General features: G+C 41.7%; 1 protein-coding gene across 3 annotated transcripts in view; it reads right to left on the bottom strand.

The window, feature by feature from the left end:
• The window catches only part of DCLK1 (doublecortin like kinase 1), a 356,767-nt gene that overhangs the window by 311,985 nt on the left and 23,430 nt on the right, over positions 1 to 21,352 (bottom strand). For all 3 annotated transcript variants that reach the window (XM_086329367.1, XM_086329368.1, XM_086329371.1), the window contains exon 3: positions 15,991 to 16,337. In XM_086329367.1, coding sequence (XP_086185493.1) covers positions 15,991 to 16,337 — 347 coding nt within the window. The remainder of the gene's footprint in view (positions 1 to 15,990; positions 16,338 to 21,352) is intronic.

The raw sequence follows: 21,352 nt of genomic DNA, 5'->3' as shown, positions 1-21,352 counted from the left end.
TCAAAACCATTTCAAGCTTTCCTCTAGTCCTTCTCTTCATTCTTTTATGCCCCCGGGTATGCACATGTGGAGTAAAAATTGCCCAAATCGGTTCTCATACATTGTGATATTCTTGTAAAATCTTGGAAATAGCTCCCCTCTCACTTCAACTGAAGTAAGGAAAGGAATGGTCAATTTACAGATCTGATTGCCAATGCACCTCCCTGGGAAAGTGCCAGCTACTGAAACCGAGGGCTAGCTCATTTACTGTTTATTTTCAAACCTTCTAAAATACACCATGAGCTTTGAGTACAGGGACTAATTTAAATGTAAAGCGATTTACTGGCACGCTGGTACACAGAAGTAGGCTTTCAACATTATTCATATTCTGAATGTGCTAGAAGTGTTATTAATTAAAGAACAAAGGAGAACATGTCTTTCAGCTATTTAAAATATAAAGGCATTGCTGCTTAAGAATGTCTCAACAGTCATATTTCCAAACAATGCAAGGACATCCTCAAGCAAGTTTACCTGTACCAATCAACACCTACTTATGAACATACATGGAGAAGGAAATGGCAACCCCCTCCAGTATCCTTGCCTGGAAAATCTCATGGACAGAGGAGCCTGGTGGGCTGCAGTCCATGGGGTTGCAAAGAGTCAGGCACGACTGAGCACACTTACCACTGCTGCTAAGTCGCTTCAGTCATGTCCGACTCTGTGCTCCCCCCGTCCCTGGGATTCTCCAGGCAAGAACACTGGAGTGGGTTGCCATTTCCTTCTCCAATGTATGAAAGTGAAAAGTGAAAGTGAAGTCACTCAGTTGTGTCCAACTCTTCGAGACCCCATGGACTGCAGCCTACCAGGCTCCTCCACCCATGGGATTTTCCAGGCAAGAGTACTGGAGTGGGGTGCCATTGCCTTCTCCGAACACTTACTATGAACATACAAACATAAGAAAGCAAGTTTCTCTAGCAGTGAATTCAGGGGGTCCTAAAGGGACCCTTCTGCTTAGGACTCCATTGTGAGGAATTCTTTCAAGTCTTCCCCCACCCCACCACTCAACAGAAGAAAACTGACATATTCCCAACTCCTGGCACAAGCTCATGCTCCATAGATGTCTGCTAATCTAACAAATCTATTAGAACTTGAATATTCTCAATATGAGAGGGCATTTGAATTAAACAGTTAAAGCAGGACCATTTCGATAGAACCCACGTGAAATTCTTGGTCCAATTTGGCAAAATCAAAAGCGACTCTATGGATAGCTTGCCCATCTAACAGACACTGGCATAGACCTCTGTTTCTATGACAACGATCAATCATGGGCACCATGCAATAAAACAACGGGATTCGGTTCGACTTCCTCCACTTGAAAGTATCTCAGAGGCATCAATATACAATATTCTTAGATTTTTCTCTTTTCCTATAAAATTAAATAACTGTTGCCAATTGCAAAAAAAAAAAAAAAAGTTTAATATGTGGACATACTTTTTAGATACACAGTGGCTGAATCTGCCAATTTGAGACGAAATGCAAAGTGGAAAACATTTCTGCTATAAAAGAAAACGATGTTCCCAACCAAAAAAAAAAAAGGCCAACATGCCCTCTTTTCCTTTCCCAGCCTACCAATCCCAGAAAAGGCCTGAGAAATACATAATTTTATTTTTTCCGTGGGCTATAGCATCATCCACTGACAAAAACGAAATCTTGTACTGCTTCTCTGCGGCCCACTTATTTCAAAGCTTATTATTTTCTTTCCCCATTTGGAGCTCTAACTCCAGAGATAAGAGTTGACCTTCCCATTCAAAAAAGGTTCCTGATGATGGGCTCCCTGGCCATTGTGTGGCTGTTCGCAAAGCCACGTCCACCCTAAGTGGTGTGCAGTCAAGGGCAGCTGACAGAAGAATTAAGTAGAATAAGTCTCCCCAGGCTGCATGGAAGAAAACAACTCCAGTTCTGATTACTAGGTGATCACTTACCCCATCCACTGTGGTGCTTCTCAACAGCTGGGTCTGTGATACCAAAGACCCTCAACCACTAAATTCCTAGGTATGCTAGCTAGAAATTATTTCCAAAAATTGTCCCTCCATTTCCGGCATGCATTAAAAATGTCCCCGTATTCTTCTGGACACTTTCCATGATGAGAAATTTCTCATGCTTAGGGACTCACCCTGACATCACTTAATGACTTCCAAGCATCCCCATGGAAGCTATCCAGAAGGACCATGAGGAAAATATTAAATGTGTTCGGCCCATGGAGAGGAGCACAAATATGGACTCTGCAGCAACCATGTACATTAAACCCTCCCTCAGGATCAGCATTTCCATGGTGACTGTTCAGTCTCCCCTGCATCTCTTAACTTTCATTTATTCTCCAAACAGGAAGTCATCCATCGTCCACACACAGGCAGGCAGGCAGCCCACCGTGGCCAGATTGCAGGGGGCACTCACTCACACTAATGGACTGCCTGCTACCCAGAACTCTGCTGATGGCAATCATACCTTGCCACCTGACACTGAGAGGATGCAAATAAAACTGCTAAGTCAGCTAAAATGAATGTCCATCTACTGAGTAATAGCCTGGGTTTTTCAGCTTTAGGTCTTCAGATTCGGATGCTTCGTTCATACTGTCCGGTCACCTGAGCCATGTCCTTCCAGCTTTCATGTGAATGTGAGTCCCATGAGGATACTGTTTCGATTCAGCAGTAGGTCTTGGACGGGGCCTGAGTGTTTGCATTTCTACAGGCTCTCTGGTGGCATTGCTGTTGCCATCCTCTGAACACTCCTGGTAACAAGGTTTTAAAGAACACGAGCGGCACCAGTGAGGTGGGCTCGATCCCTGGGTCAGAAGATCCCCTGGAGGAGGGCGTGGCACCCCACTCCAGTATTCTTGCCTGGAGAATCCCATGGCCAGAGGAGCCTGGCGGGGTTGCAAAGAGTAGGACATGACTGAGTGACTGAGCACACGAAGTATACAACTGAGGAGACGGAAGGACTTTCTACGCCTGTTTTGTTGTATAACTAGTTACTGGTTCCCACAGTATTACTGTGAAACAGCATCAGTCTCCCCCCTCTTTTTTTTCTCAAGATAATGCTTACCTTGAGTTGTTTTCTTCCCAGGAGACTTATTTTAAATAAAATATTGATTTTATCTTTCCACCTTGCCAAGATAAGTTTAGTTTATAGTTTTCCAAGGAGAGAAAAAGAGAGAATAGAAAGATCTCTTATAGGGACACTCCTAGCCCTGTAATTATGTGATTCTACGTACCAGAATGTAAGCCATGAGCTAAAATCAAGAAACATCATTTCATAAACATTAAGCATCTAATAAGGGTAGCGTGCTGCAGTCCATGGGGTGGCAAAGAGTTGGACATGACTGAGCGACTGAACAACTAAAAGGGTGGCACTGTCTCCTTTCTCCAGGACGCTGGTCTTGTGTTCAGAGCTGTAACACAAGCAGATGGAGCACAGACAGAGAATTTCTGGTGTTTTTCCCTCAGGGAGACACTTGTAAAGGATCATGGTGACTGAGCTCCAACTGACCTAAAAAGCCTAAATGATCTGGTATTTATGAAACAACAGGAGACTTATTTAATCAGACAGGTTTTGAAATGTGATTATAAGTTTTTTTCCAAGAAGTCTCTAGGCAGGGCAGCTGGATTCTGAGATACTTTAACCTCCAATAACCAACTACACTGAACAACAACTCCAGAGTCACGACACCACAGAATGTCTGCCTCTCAATCTGACTTTAGAACCCTATAACTCGGCCATAGTCAGAACCCAGCTGGGAGATGGTCTGCTGATGAATTACCAGAGAAGAAAGCACCCTGGAGAACTCGCCTTCCAAGGATCTTACACTGGGCAAGAAAATACCACAATCAGAGGAGGAATGGGCTCAAGACATCTTCTCACATGAATGTACACAGTATCATGTGAAATTATAAAAGACACCAAATTGGATTCAGAGTAGGATCTGAATTATTTTTTAATGAAAAAACAAAAATCAGGGCAAATTATCAACAAGAGCCATCTTGTTAATGAGACTGTAGGTCATTTTAATTTATCTTAATATTTTCCCACTTGCTCCAAAATTCTTTACAACAATCGTACCTTGATCTTACCATGGAAAAAGCCAATTAGAACTTAAATCTCCCATCTGTCCTTTTGTTTCTATGGAATGTTGTTTACAACACAGTTCATATTCAAAATCAGATTTTTAAATTTCCATTTAATTTCTGAAACTGTCTCCTTTTATTTAATTTAGTTTCCAGGATTTAAACTAATCAGAAAAATCTGCTGCGACATATTGTACTCAGCCCTGCGAATGCCCTTGAACACTGCAGGTTTGCGTCTGTGCAGTAATTGGGCCAGATGCTCTTCAAGCCAGTCTCTTATTGGCCTATCACCAACTTTGAAATCCACAGAATGTATCGATTAGCTCTTCTCTTTATGCTCTGGACCGCCAAGGCGATGTCAGGAAGATTTCAAGCAATTTTCCAGACTGAGACAGTGAAAATTTTTGAGCAGAGTATCTATTGTTTCCCCATGTAATAAAAGTCCTTTCAACGGAGAAAATGCTCTAAAATTAGCAGACGAGTTTTTGTTTAATTATCCTAGAGTCTTTAATGAAGCAGGTGTCGGAGCTAGAAAACAAGAGCCATGATGAGCCCCTTACAATCTGTGGTTTCAGTGCAGACGGCAGCACCAACCTTGAGTGCTAAACAGAAGCACAGCCCGGGTGAGCAATCAGCTCCTAAATGGCCAGGATCTGTGCCCTGCAGAACACTGAACTCGATGAGCTAACACCAAAGGGGTGCTACTAAGTTGCTTCAGTCGTGTCCGACTCTGTGCGACCCCCTAGACAGCAGCCCACCAGGCTCCCCCGTCCCTGGGATTCTCCAGGCAAGGACACTGGAGTGGGTTGCCATTTCCTTCTCCAATGAAAGTGAAAAGTGAAAGCGAAGTCGCTCAGTCATGCCCAACTCTTAGCGACCCCATGGATTGCAGCCTACCAGGCTCCTCCATCCATGGGATTTTCCAGGCAAGAGTACTGGAGTGGGGTGCCATTGCCTTCTCCGACACCAAAGGGGTAGGTCATGGCAAACCAGCCAAACGTCTAATCATTCAGTCATTTCTTGAACAAGCATTTACCAGGGCAGGCCCTAGAGGTTCAGAGGCTGACAGGGCACCTTCCCTACCCTCATCCTATAAGTTCTGAAATGAGAGGTGGGCACCTCAACTGCCAACAGGACAGTGTAATCAAGAATTGTGCAGCTATCTACAATGGACTGATGGAGCCCCTGGAGAGGGAGCTGTCAGTTCTACATGGGGAAATCAGGAAATGTTTAGACAAGGCCACCTTTGAAATAATCTTGAGAAATAATCAGGTTCTTGCTTTTCAGAGTTGTGGTGATGATTCATTGTGATGGACAGACATGCAACAACTAGCCCATGGCACTGGGCATGGGGAAGGTGTTCAGCCAATGGCAGCAATAATAATGTGAATATTACTGTATGAGTGTAGTGGTTTGTGAGTGAGTTTAATGACTGGTACAATTAAAGAAGAACGGGAAGAAAATAATATCTAGGCTACATTCACAATTGATTGACAATAAATGGAAGGATAAAAACAGAACCATCAGTAGTTTCATTACAGCACAGATAATGAAAACAATGCAAAATCATCAATTCCACACCAATAATATTATACAACTATAAGTGTCCTGTACTTTTAAGAAAGCCTGGAATTTGAAGACAGCAGGCAGAAGGGCTAAATATTAATAGTTATATAGGACTTACCTTATGTCAAGCCAGGGCTTTATATATTAATACCTATTTCTCAGTCAATTATCCCACCAATATTATGAGGCATGCTGTTTTTATTGCCATTTTAAAGAGAAAACTGAGATTCTGAGTTTAATTGACTTGATAAAGGCCACGCAGGTAATGCATGGTAAAGTCAGGATTGGATCTTATAAGCATCTCAATTCAAATTCTATGCTCTTTTCTTTATATTGGGTTGCCCAAAAGTTCCTTATGTTTTTTTTTTCCGTAAGATGGCTTTAGTAGCACTTGTGAAGCAAAAGTGTTGGTCACTCAGTCGTGTCCGACTCTTTGTAAACCCTGTGGACTATAGCCCGCCGGGCTCCTCTGTCCATGGAATTCTCTCCAGGCAAGAAGACTGGAGTGGTTCTCCATTTCCTCCTCCAAGGGATCTCCTCGACCCAGGGGTCGAATCTGGGTCTCCCGCACTGCAGGCAGGAGGACTCTTTACTGTCTGAGCTACCAGGGAAGCTTAGCTGTCTTTAACTTCATTCAAAACAATTTTTTAGATTGTACTATGGCAGCTGTCACATAGGCGTGCATTTTAAAAAATATATCAGAATTGGTGAATTTTTGCATAGCCATTTGAATATTGAAGATAGAAGAAAAAAGCAACATTTTCAGCATATCATGCTGTATTATTTTAAGAAAGGTAAAAAAACAACTGAAATGCAAAAAGATTTGTACAGTGTCTGGAGAAGATGCTGTGACTGATGAACATGTCAAAAGTGGTTGGCCAAGTTTCTTGCTGGAGATTTCTCAATGGACAGTGCTCCGGTTGCGTAGACCAGTGGAATTTGACAACAATCAAATTGAGACATTAAATGAGAACAATCAACGTTATGCTATGTGGGAGATGGCCAACACACTCAAAATATCCAAATCAAGCACAGAAAATCACTCGCATCAGCTTGGTTATGTTAATCTCTTTGATATTTTGGTTCCACATAAGTTAAGCAGGAAAAAAAACATATTTTGCATTTTGCATGTGATATTCTCTACTGAAACGTAACAAGAATGTTCTGTTTTTAAAACAAATTGTGACGGGCAATGAAAAGTGTAAACCGTACAATAACGCGGACTGGAAGAGATGGTGGGGCAAGCAAAACGAACCACAGCCAACCACACCAAAGGCTAGTCTACATCCAGAAAAGGCGATGTTGTGGATATGGTGGACTGGAAGAGAGTCCTGTAACACGAGCTCCTTCTAGAAAACCAAAGGATTCATTCCAACAAGTACCGCTCCCAATTAGACTAACTGAAAGCAGCACTCAATGAAAAGCGTCTGGAATTAGTCAACAAAAAATGCATAATCTTCCATCAGGATAACCAAGACCGCATGTTTCTTTGACAACCAGGCAAAAACTGTCACAGCTTGGCTGGGGAGTTCTGATTCTTCCACCATATTCACCAGACATTGCGCCTTTGGATTTCCACTTATTTCGGTCTTTATAGAATTTTCTTATACGGAAAAAAACTCAATTCCCTGGAAAACTGTAAAAAGGAACCTGGAACAGGTCTTTGCTCGAAAAGATAAAAGGTTTTGGGAAGATGGAACTATGAAGTAGCCTGAAAAATGGTAGAAGGCAGCGGAACAAAACAGTGAATATGTTGTTCAATAAAGTTCTTGGTGAAAATGAAAAATGTGTCTTTTTATTTTTACTTAAAAACCAAAGGAACTTTTTGGCCAGCACCATGGAGCATTTTCATGTGAACAGACACATTTACAAAGGTAGATATGTTAAGTAGTTATTATTAAAAGGTAATTTTATTTTTTAAAGCAAGTTTTTCTTTGTTATTTATTTCTCAAATATTTACTTATTCATATATTTGGCAGCACCAGGTCCTAGCTGTGGCCTGCGGGACCTTTTTTAGTGGCGGTGTTCGAGCTCTCAGTTGTGGCCTGTGGATCTAGTTCTCTGACCAAGGATGGAATCTGGGCCCCTGCACAGAGTTGTAGCTACTGGTCCACCAGGGAAGTCCCTAAAGGGTAATTTTAAACAGTGAGTTCCCTCAACACACTCAAAATGTAATTGTTTTCCAAAAACAATTTACCTTTAGCTTTTCAGGGATATAAACTACCAATAGTGGAGTACCTAAGGCAATGCTAAAGTTGTCACACATTATTTCATTTAATCCTCACAATAACTTATACAGCAGGCATTACCATCAGTCCCATTATGCAGATGAGAAAACAGAGGAGTATCAGAGAATTAAACTTCCCAGTGGGAGGGCATATTTCACTGTGACCAGCAGTATAAGGCAGACTTGACCACAAGATGGTCAGTTTAGAACTGTGTGTTTGATATGAGTCTATAAAAACTGTTTCTCTTCTATATTATATCACTGCATACATCTACACTTACGTGACAACATATGCAAGCAAATTCCCTCATTACAAGTAAATTCAATATATACTACAGGATTTTTAACTAACCACTTAAGTTTCTCATCTAGGCCTGGAAGGAAGGTTTCCAGGCCTGCATGAGAAACTGGATCAAGCTGGATTTTTCAGACTGAAATCTGAGCTCAGGCCCAGCTGATGTGAAAATCCAAGTACCTTCCCTCATTCCAACATACTCCCTCAGGGCTGAGGAAGCTCACGGGCCAACTCAGACTCCCAGACACTGCAAAAGCAGAAGTCAGCATAGGTGATCCCAAAGGCCCCTCCCCGACTTGCCAAAGTGCCCCCAACATGCCCAGCACCCCCACCGGAGGGAGGGCTTCAGCACATCTTCAGCTCAACAGGGGGCCACTGGGGAACTGGAATTCATTTGACAGCAAACTGGAATTCCATTTCCAGAAAACCGACTTTTGCCCAGACCAACTGAAGCCTTAAAATACACACCACAGCAGGCACCCGTAATTAATTACACCGTCAGAGGAGCTAAGACTGGAAGACAAGGACTTAACTCTTCCCAACTTGGGGGAACTGAAAGCTACACAAGGAGAGATGTAGCTTATAATCCTGTGAAGTCAGTGAAGTGAAAGGCACTCAGTCGTGTCCAACTCTTGCAAACCCATGGACTGTAGCCCGCCAGGCTCCTCTGTCCATGGGATTCTCCAGGCAAGAATACTGGAAAATCAACCAAAGGCATGGAGCCTAAAAAAAAGCATGCTCCATTCTGGACACTTTAATTCCCTAATGAAGTATCGCAATAATTCTTAAGCTCCTTTTTCTGTGAAAACAGTTAAGATTTTCCAGAAGTTCCGACCTCTGCCAAGTCATAAGGATGTCTCAATGCGTGCTCTGAGTTTTTATAGGAAATTTTAATTTGACACTGTAATAACCTAAAATATTTGTATCAACTGTTTTTTTTTTACATCATCTGCAGAAACAAAAAACTAAAAGATATTACATTTACTTTCATACCACAGATAATACGTAAAATCATAACAGTAAAAAATCTATATATCAAGGATGAGGGTTTAAATATGCTTAAGAAACTTGGAGCTGTCACAGAAGTTTTAACTTAAAAGAAAAAAAATTGCTATTATCAACAGCACCAGATAAATCTCTGTTTCCAGTCCAACCAAATCCTTACATCCTAAATTTGTTGCTTTTCATTCAAACCTTTAGTTTTCACATCTTCTAGGCTCATTAGCTGCTACAGCCAAGGTCAGATGTGGTAATAATGTATACCACTTTTTCTACGCATAACTTGTATGGAGAAGAACTATTCTAAGCTGTCTAAACTCAAGAGTGAACCAAATATTTTTTCCCTTCAGATTAGAATTAGGTATTAAAAACCAAAAGAAAAAAAAACAAAGACCACTTTGGAATTTCTGACTGACTGATTCTTATTGATGATATTACCATTTCCCGAATTCCAATAAACTCATATACTAACTACCTAAAATAAATAGCAGTGAATATTATGACTTTATAAGCATCTTTTGGGCTTTATGTTTGTAGCAGGTGAGGGAATAAATGATCAAAAGATACAGAAAAGACACATTATTGACAGCAACTGAGATTTCCTTTACAAGGCAGCTGCTTTGGGCAGAATATTTGGGTCCACCCCCACCCCAGTCAATTCATACACTGAAATTTAACCCCCAAGGTGATTCAATTGGGAGGGGAAATGCTTGGGGAAGTGATTAGGTCATGTGGCAGAAGCCCTCATGAACTGGGTTAGTGCCCTTTTACAAAAGGACCCCACAGAGCTCTCAGCCCCTTTTTAACATATGAGAACACTGCAAAACCAGAAAAAGTAGCTCCTATCAGACCAAATGTGCTAGCACCTTGATATTGGACTTTCAGCCTGCAAGACTGGGAGAAAGAAACTTATTTTGTATATAAGTCATCCAGTCCATGGTATTTTGTTATTACAGCCCTAATGGACTAAAACGGAGAAGACAATGGCACCCCACTCCAGTACTCTTGCCTGGAAAATCCCATGGACGGAGGAGCCTGGTAGGCTGCAATCCATGGGGTCGCTGGGAATTGGACACGACTGAGCGACTTCACTTTCACTTTTTATTTTCATGCATTGGAGAAGGCAATGGCAACCCACTCCAGCGTTCTTGCCTGGAAAATCCCAGGGACGGGGGAGCCTGGTGGGCTGCTGTCTCTGGGGTCGCACAGAGTCGGACACGACTGAAGCGACTTAGCAGCAGCAGTAGCAACGGACTAAAAGAGCAGCTATGATGTCTGTTCTCAGTTTACCATCTAAATCAGTTTAAGAGCACCTCTACTTCAGCTCTTGGTCCAATGTTTTCCATGTTAGGAAGAAAATAAGTTATTTACTCACTCCAGCAACGGTGGATTTTACAAAGTGCATGACCTATGTGAAATGCCTATAAGATAAAATACAATATCCCTGAGTAAATTTTTCCTCTGATACTAAATTATATTGTTATTTTCTGTAGATCTTCAATGTCAAAGAGTAGATAAGATGGGAATGTGCATATATCTTCTACTTAAAGAGCAATCTGGTTTCTCATGACTATATTTCAGTGGGGAGAGGAGATCATTGGGAACAGCCTTATCTATGATCTGTACAGGATAAACTGCCTGCTTAGGCACTAGCTGTTCTAAGACTCTCAGTTGTTTATGTTTCTAAGCCAGAATCCGGTAATCACAGATGCCGAAGACTTAGCAGTTGAAGACAGCCTGATTAGCTGTTCCAAGAAAGGAATCAGGAGACATGCAAGTGCATCTTTTCAGCAAAGCATGTAGGTTTCGGGCTTATTTTAATCACTTAAAAATTAGTCACACTCCAAACGACCTCTGGCTTCGCAGGTGGCGCTAGTGGTAAAGAACCCGCCTGCCAATGCAGGTGACATAAGAGACACGGTTCTATGTCCTATTGGGAAGACCCCCTGGGGGAGGGCATGGCAACAACTCCAGGATTCTTGCCTGGAGAATCCCATGGACAGAGGAGCCTGGCGGGCTACAGTTCCATCCGGTCACAAAGAGTCAGACACAACTGAAGCCACCTAGCACACAGCGCACAAATGATCTCTGGAAGTAGCTGCCCAGCAGGGTGAGAGAATAACCCACAGAAGAATTCCAACATCCAGACCCTGCAAAATCTTGCAGCCTGCACAGCCTCCCCTGAATATGGAGCAAAGGGATGTGATTTTAACCTTCAACTAGAAAATGCTCTCCGTCCTTCTTTAGGAGCCCTTAATCATTGCCCAGGTAAATAAGGCATGGCTGAAAGTAAGATGCAACACGATCTCTGACCTCCCCAGCTATGGCAGCAAAAGTGCCTGATCATCTGGTTAGCAGAGACCCCCTAAAAGCTGTGTGGAGGGGATGGCGAGGTTGTGGGAACCTTTCATCGAAGCTTCTACGCCGCTGGATAAAGAATGGAGTTGAAATAATTAGAAAAGGTTCACTCACAAACAGGCTGCTTGTGAACCACAACAGCCATCCAGGAAACTGCAGCTTTCTGCAGAATGCCTTCTACGTGGGACAGCATTTCCAATATGCTGATTTCCTGATCTCAGCCGAAAAACCTCAAATAAGCACTGCACAGTGAACTCATGAAAAATGAAAGTGTAAGTCGCTCAGCTGTGTCCGACTCTTTGAAACCCACAGACTGTAGCCCCCCAGGCTCCTCCGTCCATGGAATTCTCCAGGCAAGAATACTGGTATGGGTAGCCACTCCCTTCTCCAGGGATCTTTCGAACCCAGGTCTCCCACATTGGAGGCAGATTCTTTACAGTCTGAGCCAAGGAACTCATAGGCTGGGGCTTAAAACAAAGCCAAGAGGCTGATGTGCAAGGAGACCAAGTGAGAGGGCCATGTGGTCCACGCTTCTCAGTGCCCATCCCTGGGTACCAGCGGGCACGGGCTCACCCTGTTCCACAGTCAGAAATCCCCGAGTCCCCAGTTTCCTTCCCACAGATTCACTTGTAGGCTGCCTGACGGCAATCTGAAAAGCCATTCCTGCTTGTATATCTTCCCCTCTACCCGTTATCCAAAGCACTCAAAGTATTAATTATTTAAACAATTCTATTTCCTTGCTACAAAAAAAAAACAAAACAAAAACCTTTAAAAGCTTTACTGGGCATTGGGTTTTGATACAAGGGCTCAGATATACTATTAAAAAAAAAAGGCAGACAAGCGATCTTAAGGGTGATGTCCCATGGACAGCATGTGGTCCCCGATGCCACGGTGGGCAGGCTGAGACCCTGGTAGCACAGGGTGCCACCCTACTGTGTCAGAGCATCACGTCACAGGAAGGCTTGGAGGGAAGTGCTTTTTTCCTCAGAGGCTTATCAAGCCATGGTCACAGCCTTGGCTGTTAAAGAATCCCTCCCACAAAGGGAGGGGGGAGATCTGCTAGCGGGGGCAGATTCTCTTTTGAACAAAAAAGATTCTAAAGACTCCTAGGGTCCATGAGGAAGGAAGCTTTGTTCCTAACGGGAACCCAAGCATAAAGTCTTTATACTCTTCCACTCTTTCACTCTTTCCACTTTATCATCCGATTCCTTTGCAGCTTTTCACCGCTCCTGCTTTGAAGAGAACATGCCCCAGCAGAGGCAAGGCCGCAATGGTGACCGGGATCAGCCCCGTGAGAAAAGAGCTAGATACGAGAGTCAGCAGGATGACTGAAGCGGGGACAATTCATAGCAGAAAACTCTCAGATGATATTCCTTGTACAGATTACTCACTTGGAAATTCGTTTTCGGTACACTTGCATCTCTGGTTTTACTATCATCTGCTGTGCTACAGTGGCCATGAGGGCAAGCTCTGGAGAGAAACTAGTTCAGATCCCAGCTCTACCATTTATACCTGTCTGGCCTTGGACCTGTTTTTTATTAACAAGTTTTGTGCCTTAATGGCCTTATCTGTTAAATGGGGATAATAACTGAGCTGTTAGCAGTAAACATGCCAAACGCATGCAAAGCATTTAGAACAATGTTCAATAAAACTATGGTTGCTATTATGATGGGCTTCCCAGGTGGCCCAGTGGTAAAGAATCCACCTGCAATGCAGGAGATGTGGGTTTGATTCCTGGGTCAGGAAGATTCCCCTGGAGAAGGAAATGGCAACTCACTCCACTATTCTCTCCTGGAAAATCCCATGGACAGGAGCCTGGAGGGCTACAGTCCACAGGGTTGCAAAGAGTTGGACATGACCGAGCATGCATGCATGTTATTACTATAGTTCAAAACAGCTTTCACTTATTTATCAGAGTTGATCCCACCAGCACTCTGTGAAACAGAGGTGATCATTTTATCCATGTTTTATTGATGAATATAATGAGGCTAAGTTAAGTGATTTGGGAAAAAAAAAAAATTTGTGGCAGAACCAGGATTTGAATCCTGGTCTTTTAACATTAAACTTTGGATTCTTTCCCATTATTTACATGTAAACTACAGCAAAAACTGAAACCCAGCAGGACCCTGCAGGGCCTTCCAGGAAGAGACCCCCATGTCCCCTGCCTCTTGCTTTTAGAAAAGCTTTAGCCTCTTAGGTCTTCCCCAAGTTTCCAAACAGAATTTAATCAGAAAAGTGAGAAAATGCAGAAACAAAGGAAAGCAGTCATGCAGGGCAAAAGAATAATAATTTAGCCATAAAACAATGTCATAAACCTTCAATCCCTCTTCAAAGACTATAGATAATATCCTAAACCATATTCCTGAGTTGGTTTGTAGACATTAAAGCCCCCACCTAGTTGAAGAAGTTACCTGCAAACTTACCACCAGCACATAGACCCCAGACCAGTTGCAACCAGAAAGTTGACAACATTAACTTCCAAAATACCAACTTGTTACCTCACCACCAACCAATTAGAGGGGTGTACAGGAGCTGATCACACACCCTGAGATCCTCTCCCTTACTTTGCCTTTAAAAATGCTTCCCTAAATGCCATGGGGGCATTGGGGTCTTTTGAGCACAAGCTGCCTATTCTCCTCGCTTTGCCCTGAAATAAACGCTACACTTCCCTTCACCACAAGCCGGTGTCAGTAGATCGTCTTTGCCTCACATCAGGAGATCAGACCTACATCTGGTGCATTAGCAAAACAGCTATTACAAAATACAGACACCAGATAAAAATCCTAAAAAGATGAAGACTATTGAGAACATCATGATATCTCTTCTAGGAATTCATTCTTGGAATAAACGCTCAGTTCATGGCAGAATTTAGCATAAATAATTAAAGCTGTTTTTTTGATTCAGTGTGTAACAAATTGGAACCCCAAAGTTCTGAAGCAGGGGGAGGGGAGAAAGATTTATCAATTATGTATTCTTTGTTTAAATTTTATTTTTATGAAAACAGGTAAACTCCCATGTTGAGAAAAATCACCAAAATGCAGATCTTCAAGACAGTTGAGTAATTCATTACAAAGGGAAGGGATTAAGTGTTTAAATGTGAACCTTGCCATCTTACTGCTGCTATAATTTACAAGGCAGCCACGGACTTTTTGATCCCTGATACATGGTGACATTCAGGCTACACCTTCCTAGATCTAGACGACTGGAGATTTTCTCACTAAGATTCCTTATCCACATGACACTTAGGGTAGGTTTTATGAGACAAGCAGAAGACTGGTGAATATAAATGAACAATTGGCAGATCTTCCTTTTTTCTCCTAATGAATTTATAATTTAGAGCATCTGAATGGATCCCTAGGGGAGTAATTTTTTCATGACTAACACTCTCTAGTATTTGCATCTATTTCTAATTCATAAAGTTTGAATGTGTTAGCCTTCAAGAACTTGGAAGAGTCTTCTATTTAATAAGATCAATCTTTTAATTTATGAATCTAGTTTTGACTTTTACTATGTACTCTTTATCCAAATCATTTTAATTATATCTCAAAATAATTTATAAAACGCATGTGGACAGATACATGATAAAAACTAAGTTTCAATTAAAGATAGTGTCCTGAAAATCATAATCTGAAACAAAAAGACACTGGTAAACTTTGAACGATCAACAAATTTCTCTGTACGTATGTCATATATCAGTGTTCTTTATTTAGCTCACCATCACGGTTCTGTCAAATCCTTGCAAAAGTCCACACAAGACTTCCTTTAAGTTCATCCGAGCAATGCACATTAACATGTCCACTCACCCAAATCGATCGATGTACATTCCACAGCTAAAGAAACCCCTCTTTTCATTTGATTCCAGAAAGTATGTTTTCAATAAAAGATGTATAATATTCTAGAAATATGCCTCTTAAGAGCCATCCAGATGGAAATATTTCATTCCTTAGATATGTACTCAGAAATACATAAACTGTAAATAAATCTTGCTTATGAACATTACTGAGATATAAAACTATGAAATATCATTGAGGTCAAAGAAAGGACTTGGGTTTTTCTCTACTGGTCAGAGTTCACTTCTACACTTCAGTGCTACTCACAGTGATGATAAAGACATAACTACACAACCAAACTGAACACAGATGGCTGAAAAAGCACCACTATGTTAAGCAATTAATAATAGGAAAAGTAGAAATCTCTGAGTAATCATTTACGCTTCAGAGGTCTATATTTGTACTTGATTACTAAGGTAATCCTGTGTTAACTCTATCCTTGAACTGGTTGGAGGACAACAGCTATGTTATCTGCTGTCTAGATGACTCAAGCCCATCAATATCAGTAGAATGTACATCTCGCGTCCCCATTCAATGCCACACAAACCCCCCAACTCCCTGGTTCTTGCCCATAAAGTCAAGGCCATACCACTGTCACCCCCCACCACCACGTACCTGCTTCCCATCCAGGGTGTAGAGACGTTTCACGACTCCCGAGTCCAGCTTGATGGCGTCAGTGATGTCGGTAAGAACCTGCTCAAAGGAGTGAGCAGTCTTCTTGTTGAGGAGAATCCGGACGGCTTTCCGTGGCTTCACCCCACTTCTGATGATGGTGACCAGCTTGGGCCGAATGAAATCCTTATTCTCCCGCACCTCTGAAGGGCTCCCTTTGGCAGTGGCCAGAGAGGACACCGCCCGCGAAGCCGAGGTGGTCTTGACATTCACCGACCAGTTGGGGTTCACATTCTTGGTGTATTCCAGCTTCTTGAAGGGTTCGATTGAGCCACACACATAACTCTCTCCTAAGGAGGAGAGGGACATATTGAAATTTACACTCAGCTAAACTCATTCCCTCTGTCCCACTCTCTGAATTTTCCTGTTCTCTTGATACTCGGAAGCGAGCATGACTTGTGACTTTTTAAACAATGGGACCATGATTAATAATTAATGAAAAAGGATTTCTGACTTCTAATCTAGCTCTGTCAGCAACAGATTGGTATTCAAGAGGGGAGAAATAATCTTTTCTCCCTTTCTTCATCTTCAGTTTGGTGACAGAAATATCGATGTTGAACAGCCCTTGGAGACACATGAAATTGAATTCAAGATAGAAAGTATTTGGGGGGATTTAGGTATATTTATATTAGGAGAAAACTTCAAAATCAGAGGCACTGACATTCGCCACCTGAGAAAATTTAAAAACAGAAAATGGATCAGAAAACAGCTTCTTAGAATAGCTGTGTAATTTATAAGTTTGATGGGAGTGTTTGCTTAACATTTTGTAAAGTTAAGAAAAATTTCAATAACAAGCAGAATACTTCCATTCCTTTTCTTCCATATTCACAGAACCATGCACAGTGATCCACACACACATCATACTTGTTTACAGATAAAACATTTTGAGGGTGGTCAACGTATAAACTTTATAAACTGATTTTAAAATAATTACATAAGATGAAAAAGATCTGAGGATCTAATGTACAGCATGATGACTACACTTTATAACACTGCGAACCCATGGACTAAAGTCCATGGAATTCTCCAGGCCAGAATACTGGAGTGGGTAGCCGTTCCCTTCTCCAGGGGATTTTCCCAGCCCGGGGATCAAACCCAGGTCTCCTGCATTGCAGGCGGATTCTTTAGCAGCCAAGGCACCAGGAAAGCTCAAGAACACTGAAGTGGGTAGCTGATCCTTTCTCCAGCGGATCTTCCTGACCCAGGAATCGAATCGGGGTCTCCTGCTTTGTGGGTGGATTCTTTACCAGGTGAGCTACCAGGGAAGCCCCAACACCATGTAGTATAATCAAAATTCAATAAGAGAATAGAACTTCAAAGTTCACACTAAGAAAAATATTTGAGGTGATGAATGCGTCAATTAGATAGGAGGAATCCTTCATATACACACACACACACACATAGATATACACATACGTGTGTGTGTGTATATATACACACACATTTTACATATGTGTAAAACTGTCATAAGATACACTGTATATATCTTACAATTTTGTCAATCATAACCCAACAAGGCTGAAAAAATAAATGTATAAAGTTAAATTTTTATTAAAAATGATTCCTTAACAGAAACTCATTTAATGAAGATACTCAAAGTTTTTCTTTTTTTTTGGCAGGGTCTTCTGCTGCCTTGTCCACTGATACATGCCCAGCACACAGGACAGACCAGCGCCTGGCACCTTGGGGTACCTGATGTTTGTTTAATGAATAAAAGAACTATGCACACTCAGACTATTAAATAGATACGGATCACATAAAAAGGTAACACACATACCAAGCAATGACAAATTATAAAATGACTAATTCTACTTATATTTTCATAAACTTAGGTCAGAGCATTTTGAAATTAAAGATTTCATAATGGCCTTTTTTTCTGGGTAAGTCTTTGTAACTGGGAATATGTAAAAATGCTAAAAAGCCTTCCTAATTGCAGGTAAAGTAAGCTAGGGCTAATCCTACACAGCCCATTTACTTTTATCTAAATCCTTGTCCTATTTTTAAATTAACAGTGCAAGCATCCAAGGCCATGGAATAGGTATTCACATAAAAATAACTGAACCAGTGTTTCAAAAATAGAAAAGCACAATTACGCATGTTATCAAACATTTACTTTGCCAATGTTTTTAAAACATACTCCAATGTGTGTTTATGCATTATGTCTCTCTAGTAGTGGTACAAATAGTACAAATTTAGTAAACCACGTTTCTAGTCACTGAGCATTGGAGAAGGAAATAGCAACCCACTCCAGTGCTCTTGCCTGGAGAATCCCAGGGCCAGGGGAGGCTGGTGGGCTGCCGTCTATGGGGTCACACAGAGTCAGACACGACTGAAGCGACTTAGCAGCAGCAGCAGCGGTCACTGAGCTGACTGTTACTGGCTCCAACTATGCTTTTCTCAAAAATCTATGTGGGTATCATGGAGAAGGAGATGGCAAACCAGTCCAGTATTCTTACCTGGGAAATCTCATAGAGGAACCTGGCTGACTACAGTTCATGGGGGCACAAAGAGTCAGACACAACTTAGCAACTAAAACAATGACGTGGATATAAACACCACCTCCATGGAGGCTGCAGCAAGAGCACTGTTTCTGCAGGCTTGGTGGAGAGACACTGTGAACGTCACGGTGGGAAGGGAACTGAACTCTAGGCTGGGGACCTGGCCCCTCAGCATGTGACTCGGGCATGTCCGTGCCCTAGTCTTCTCAGCGGGAACCTGTCCACCAGGCAGATGAAGGCTATGCTTGTGGCCACTTTCATCTCACCAGCTTTTAGTGACAATCAAGTTAGACAGGAAAGGTCAAAGTGACCTCAAATTCTAGACTGCTACACAAGTGAGAATCACCCGAGGCTGCACTACACTGACTGTGCAGGAAGCAGGTATTATCCTGTCCAGTGTTCGTTGTTGCTATGGTCACCAGTAGACACAACCTGGAGCCACCTCAGGGTGACGATGCCCCAAGGGTACCCCAACAAGGCACACAGACCTTAGCTTACAAGATGAGTCTTTGCAAGAATTCTGTGCTAATTGGAGATATGAAATTATCTGATTATTTATGTATTAAGCTAATAATTAAAATCAAAACAAAAGGGGACTTCCTTGGTGGTCCAGTGGTTAGGACTCCGCTCTTCCAATGCAGGGGCTGCAGGTTTGATTCCCGCCAGAGGAACTAAGATACCACATATCACACAGTGCAGTCAAATTTAAAAAAAAATCAAAACAAAAATATGGAATGGTTTACATTTCAACAAAGGATAATTTTTTAACTTTAGGAAAAAAAATGTTAAAAGGGAGGAATTTTAAAGTATTCACATAATAGTATGGAATGGATGTGTTGAAAGAGAAAATAAATACTTTTTATTTTATTTTTTTACATCTTCTTAAACAAACCACTTTGAAAATTTCTGAAAGCATGGTAACTTTGGGAAGGTAATGCTGAAGGAAGGCAGATGCAGATGTAGAGAACGGATTTGTGGGCACAGTCCGGGAGAGAGACAGTGGGGTGAACGGAGAAAGTAGCATCAACACACACACACACTCTCAGGTCAGCCTGAGATGGACAGCCGGTGAGAAGCTGTTGTACAGCACAGGGAGCCCAGTCTGTGATGACCTAGAGGGACAGGATCGGGGAGAGGAGGGAGGCTAGGGAAGGAGAGGATGTATGTAAAATTATGGCTGCTTTACGCTGTTTTGTGGAGAAAACCAACACAAGTAAAACAACAACAATTTTTAAAGAAAGTAACGCTGGCTTGGTTCAAGTACCAACAGGGAGAGGAAACTTGTGTTTAACCGGTGCTGTCACTTTGGGGCTTCTCTGGCTCACCAAAGACTGGAATAAAATCTTGGGAAAGTGTATGAGACAAGAACTTAATTTAACTGCATTGTGACAGAGACCACGTCTTCTACTGGGGAGAAGTTTGGAGCTTATTAATAAGCTTCTATTAAATTATACAAATATATTTCTATTAAATTTACTTGACTCACATTTTGACTCCTTTTATTTTAATCATAACTCCAAACTTCTCCCCAATAGAAGATGTAGTCTCTGTCACAATGCAGTTAAATTAAGTTTGATTGTGCCTTCTGATTTTGTAAAAAAAAAAAAAAAAAAAAAAGCTTTTTAATTAATGTATTAATATCATTGATAATGGGAAATTAACAAATGCAATTGTTCTGAATAGGCAAAACAGTCTTGATTTAATTAAATGGCTTTGGATAGCCAGGGTTTAATCTCTTCCTTAACTGGGAATAGAGTCAAGAGATAGATTATATTTCTTGATTAGAGAATCATCAACAGCTTTAGTTTAAGACCTAACATAAGGTATGCATGTTAAAGGCCATTCAAAATAGCAAGATATTGGGGTGTATGTATCTTTTTGAATTATGGTTTTCTCTGACTATATCCCAGGAATGGGATACATACACCTCAACGTTCATGGCAGCACCATTTACAACAGCCAAGACAAGGAAGCAAACTAAATGTCCATCAACAGATGAACGAATTAAAAGAATGTGGTATATTTACACAATGGGATACTACTCAGCCATGAGAAACAATGAAATAATGCCATTTGCAGCAACATGAATGGACACAGAGATTAACATACTAAGTCAGCCAGAGAGACAAAATGTTAGTTGCTCAGTCACGACCAACTCTTTGTGGCCCCACAGACTGTAGCCTGCCAGGCTCCTGTGGCCAAGGAATTTTCCAGGAAGAAAAGTGGAGTGGGTAGCCATTTCCTTCTCCAGGGAATCTTTCTGACCCAGGGATCAAACCTGGGTCTCCTGCACTGCAGGTAGGTGAGGCACCAGGAAAGCCCCAGAGAGAAAAAGACACATATCATATGATACCACTTACATATAAAATCTAAAAAAAAAAAAAAAAAAGATACAAATGAAGTTAAATACAAAACAGAAATAGAAGCACAGATATCAAAAAGAAACTTGTTATTATCAAGGGAGAAAGAGGTAGAAGGGATAAATTAGGAGTTTGGGATTAACACATACATACATTCAGTTCAGGTGCTCAGCTGTGTCTGACTCTTTGCGATCACATGGACTGCAGCACGCCAGGCTTCCCTGTCCATCACCAACTCCTGGACCTTGCTCAAACTCATGTCCATGAAGTCGGTGACGCTACAGAACTATCTCATCCTCTGTCATCCCCTTCTCCTCCCACCTTCAATCTTTCCCAGCAACAGGGTCTTCTCCAATGAGTCAGTTCTTCGCATCCGGTAGACAAAGCATTGGAGCTTCAGCATCAGTCCTTCCAATAAATATTCAGGACTGATTTCCTTTAGGATTG

Source organism: Bos grunniens, chromosome 12 (assembly GCF_055505025.1).
Source record: "Bos grunniens cultivar Pamir isolate PY7600 chromosome 12, Bosgru_T2T1.0, whole genome shotgun sequence".
In the NCBI taxonomy this organism is placed as follows: Eukaryota; Metazoa; Chordata; class Mammalia; order Artiodactyla; family Bovidae; genus Bos; species Bos grunniens.
This window is presented reverse-complemented; position numbering and strand designations above follow the sequence as displayed.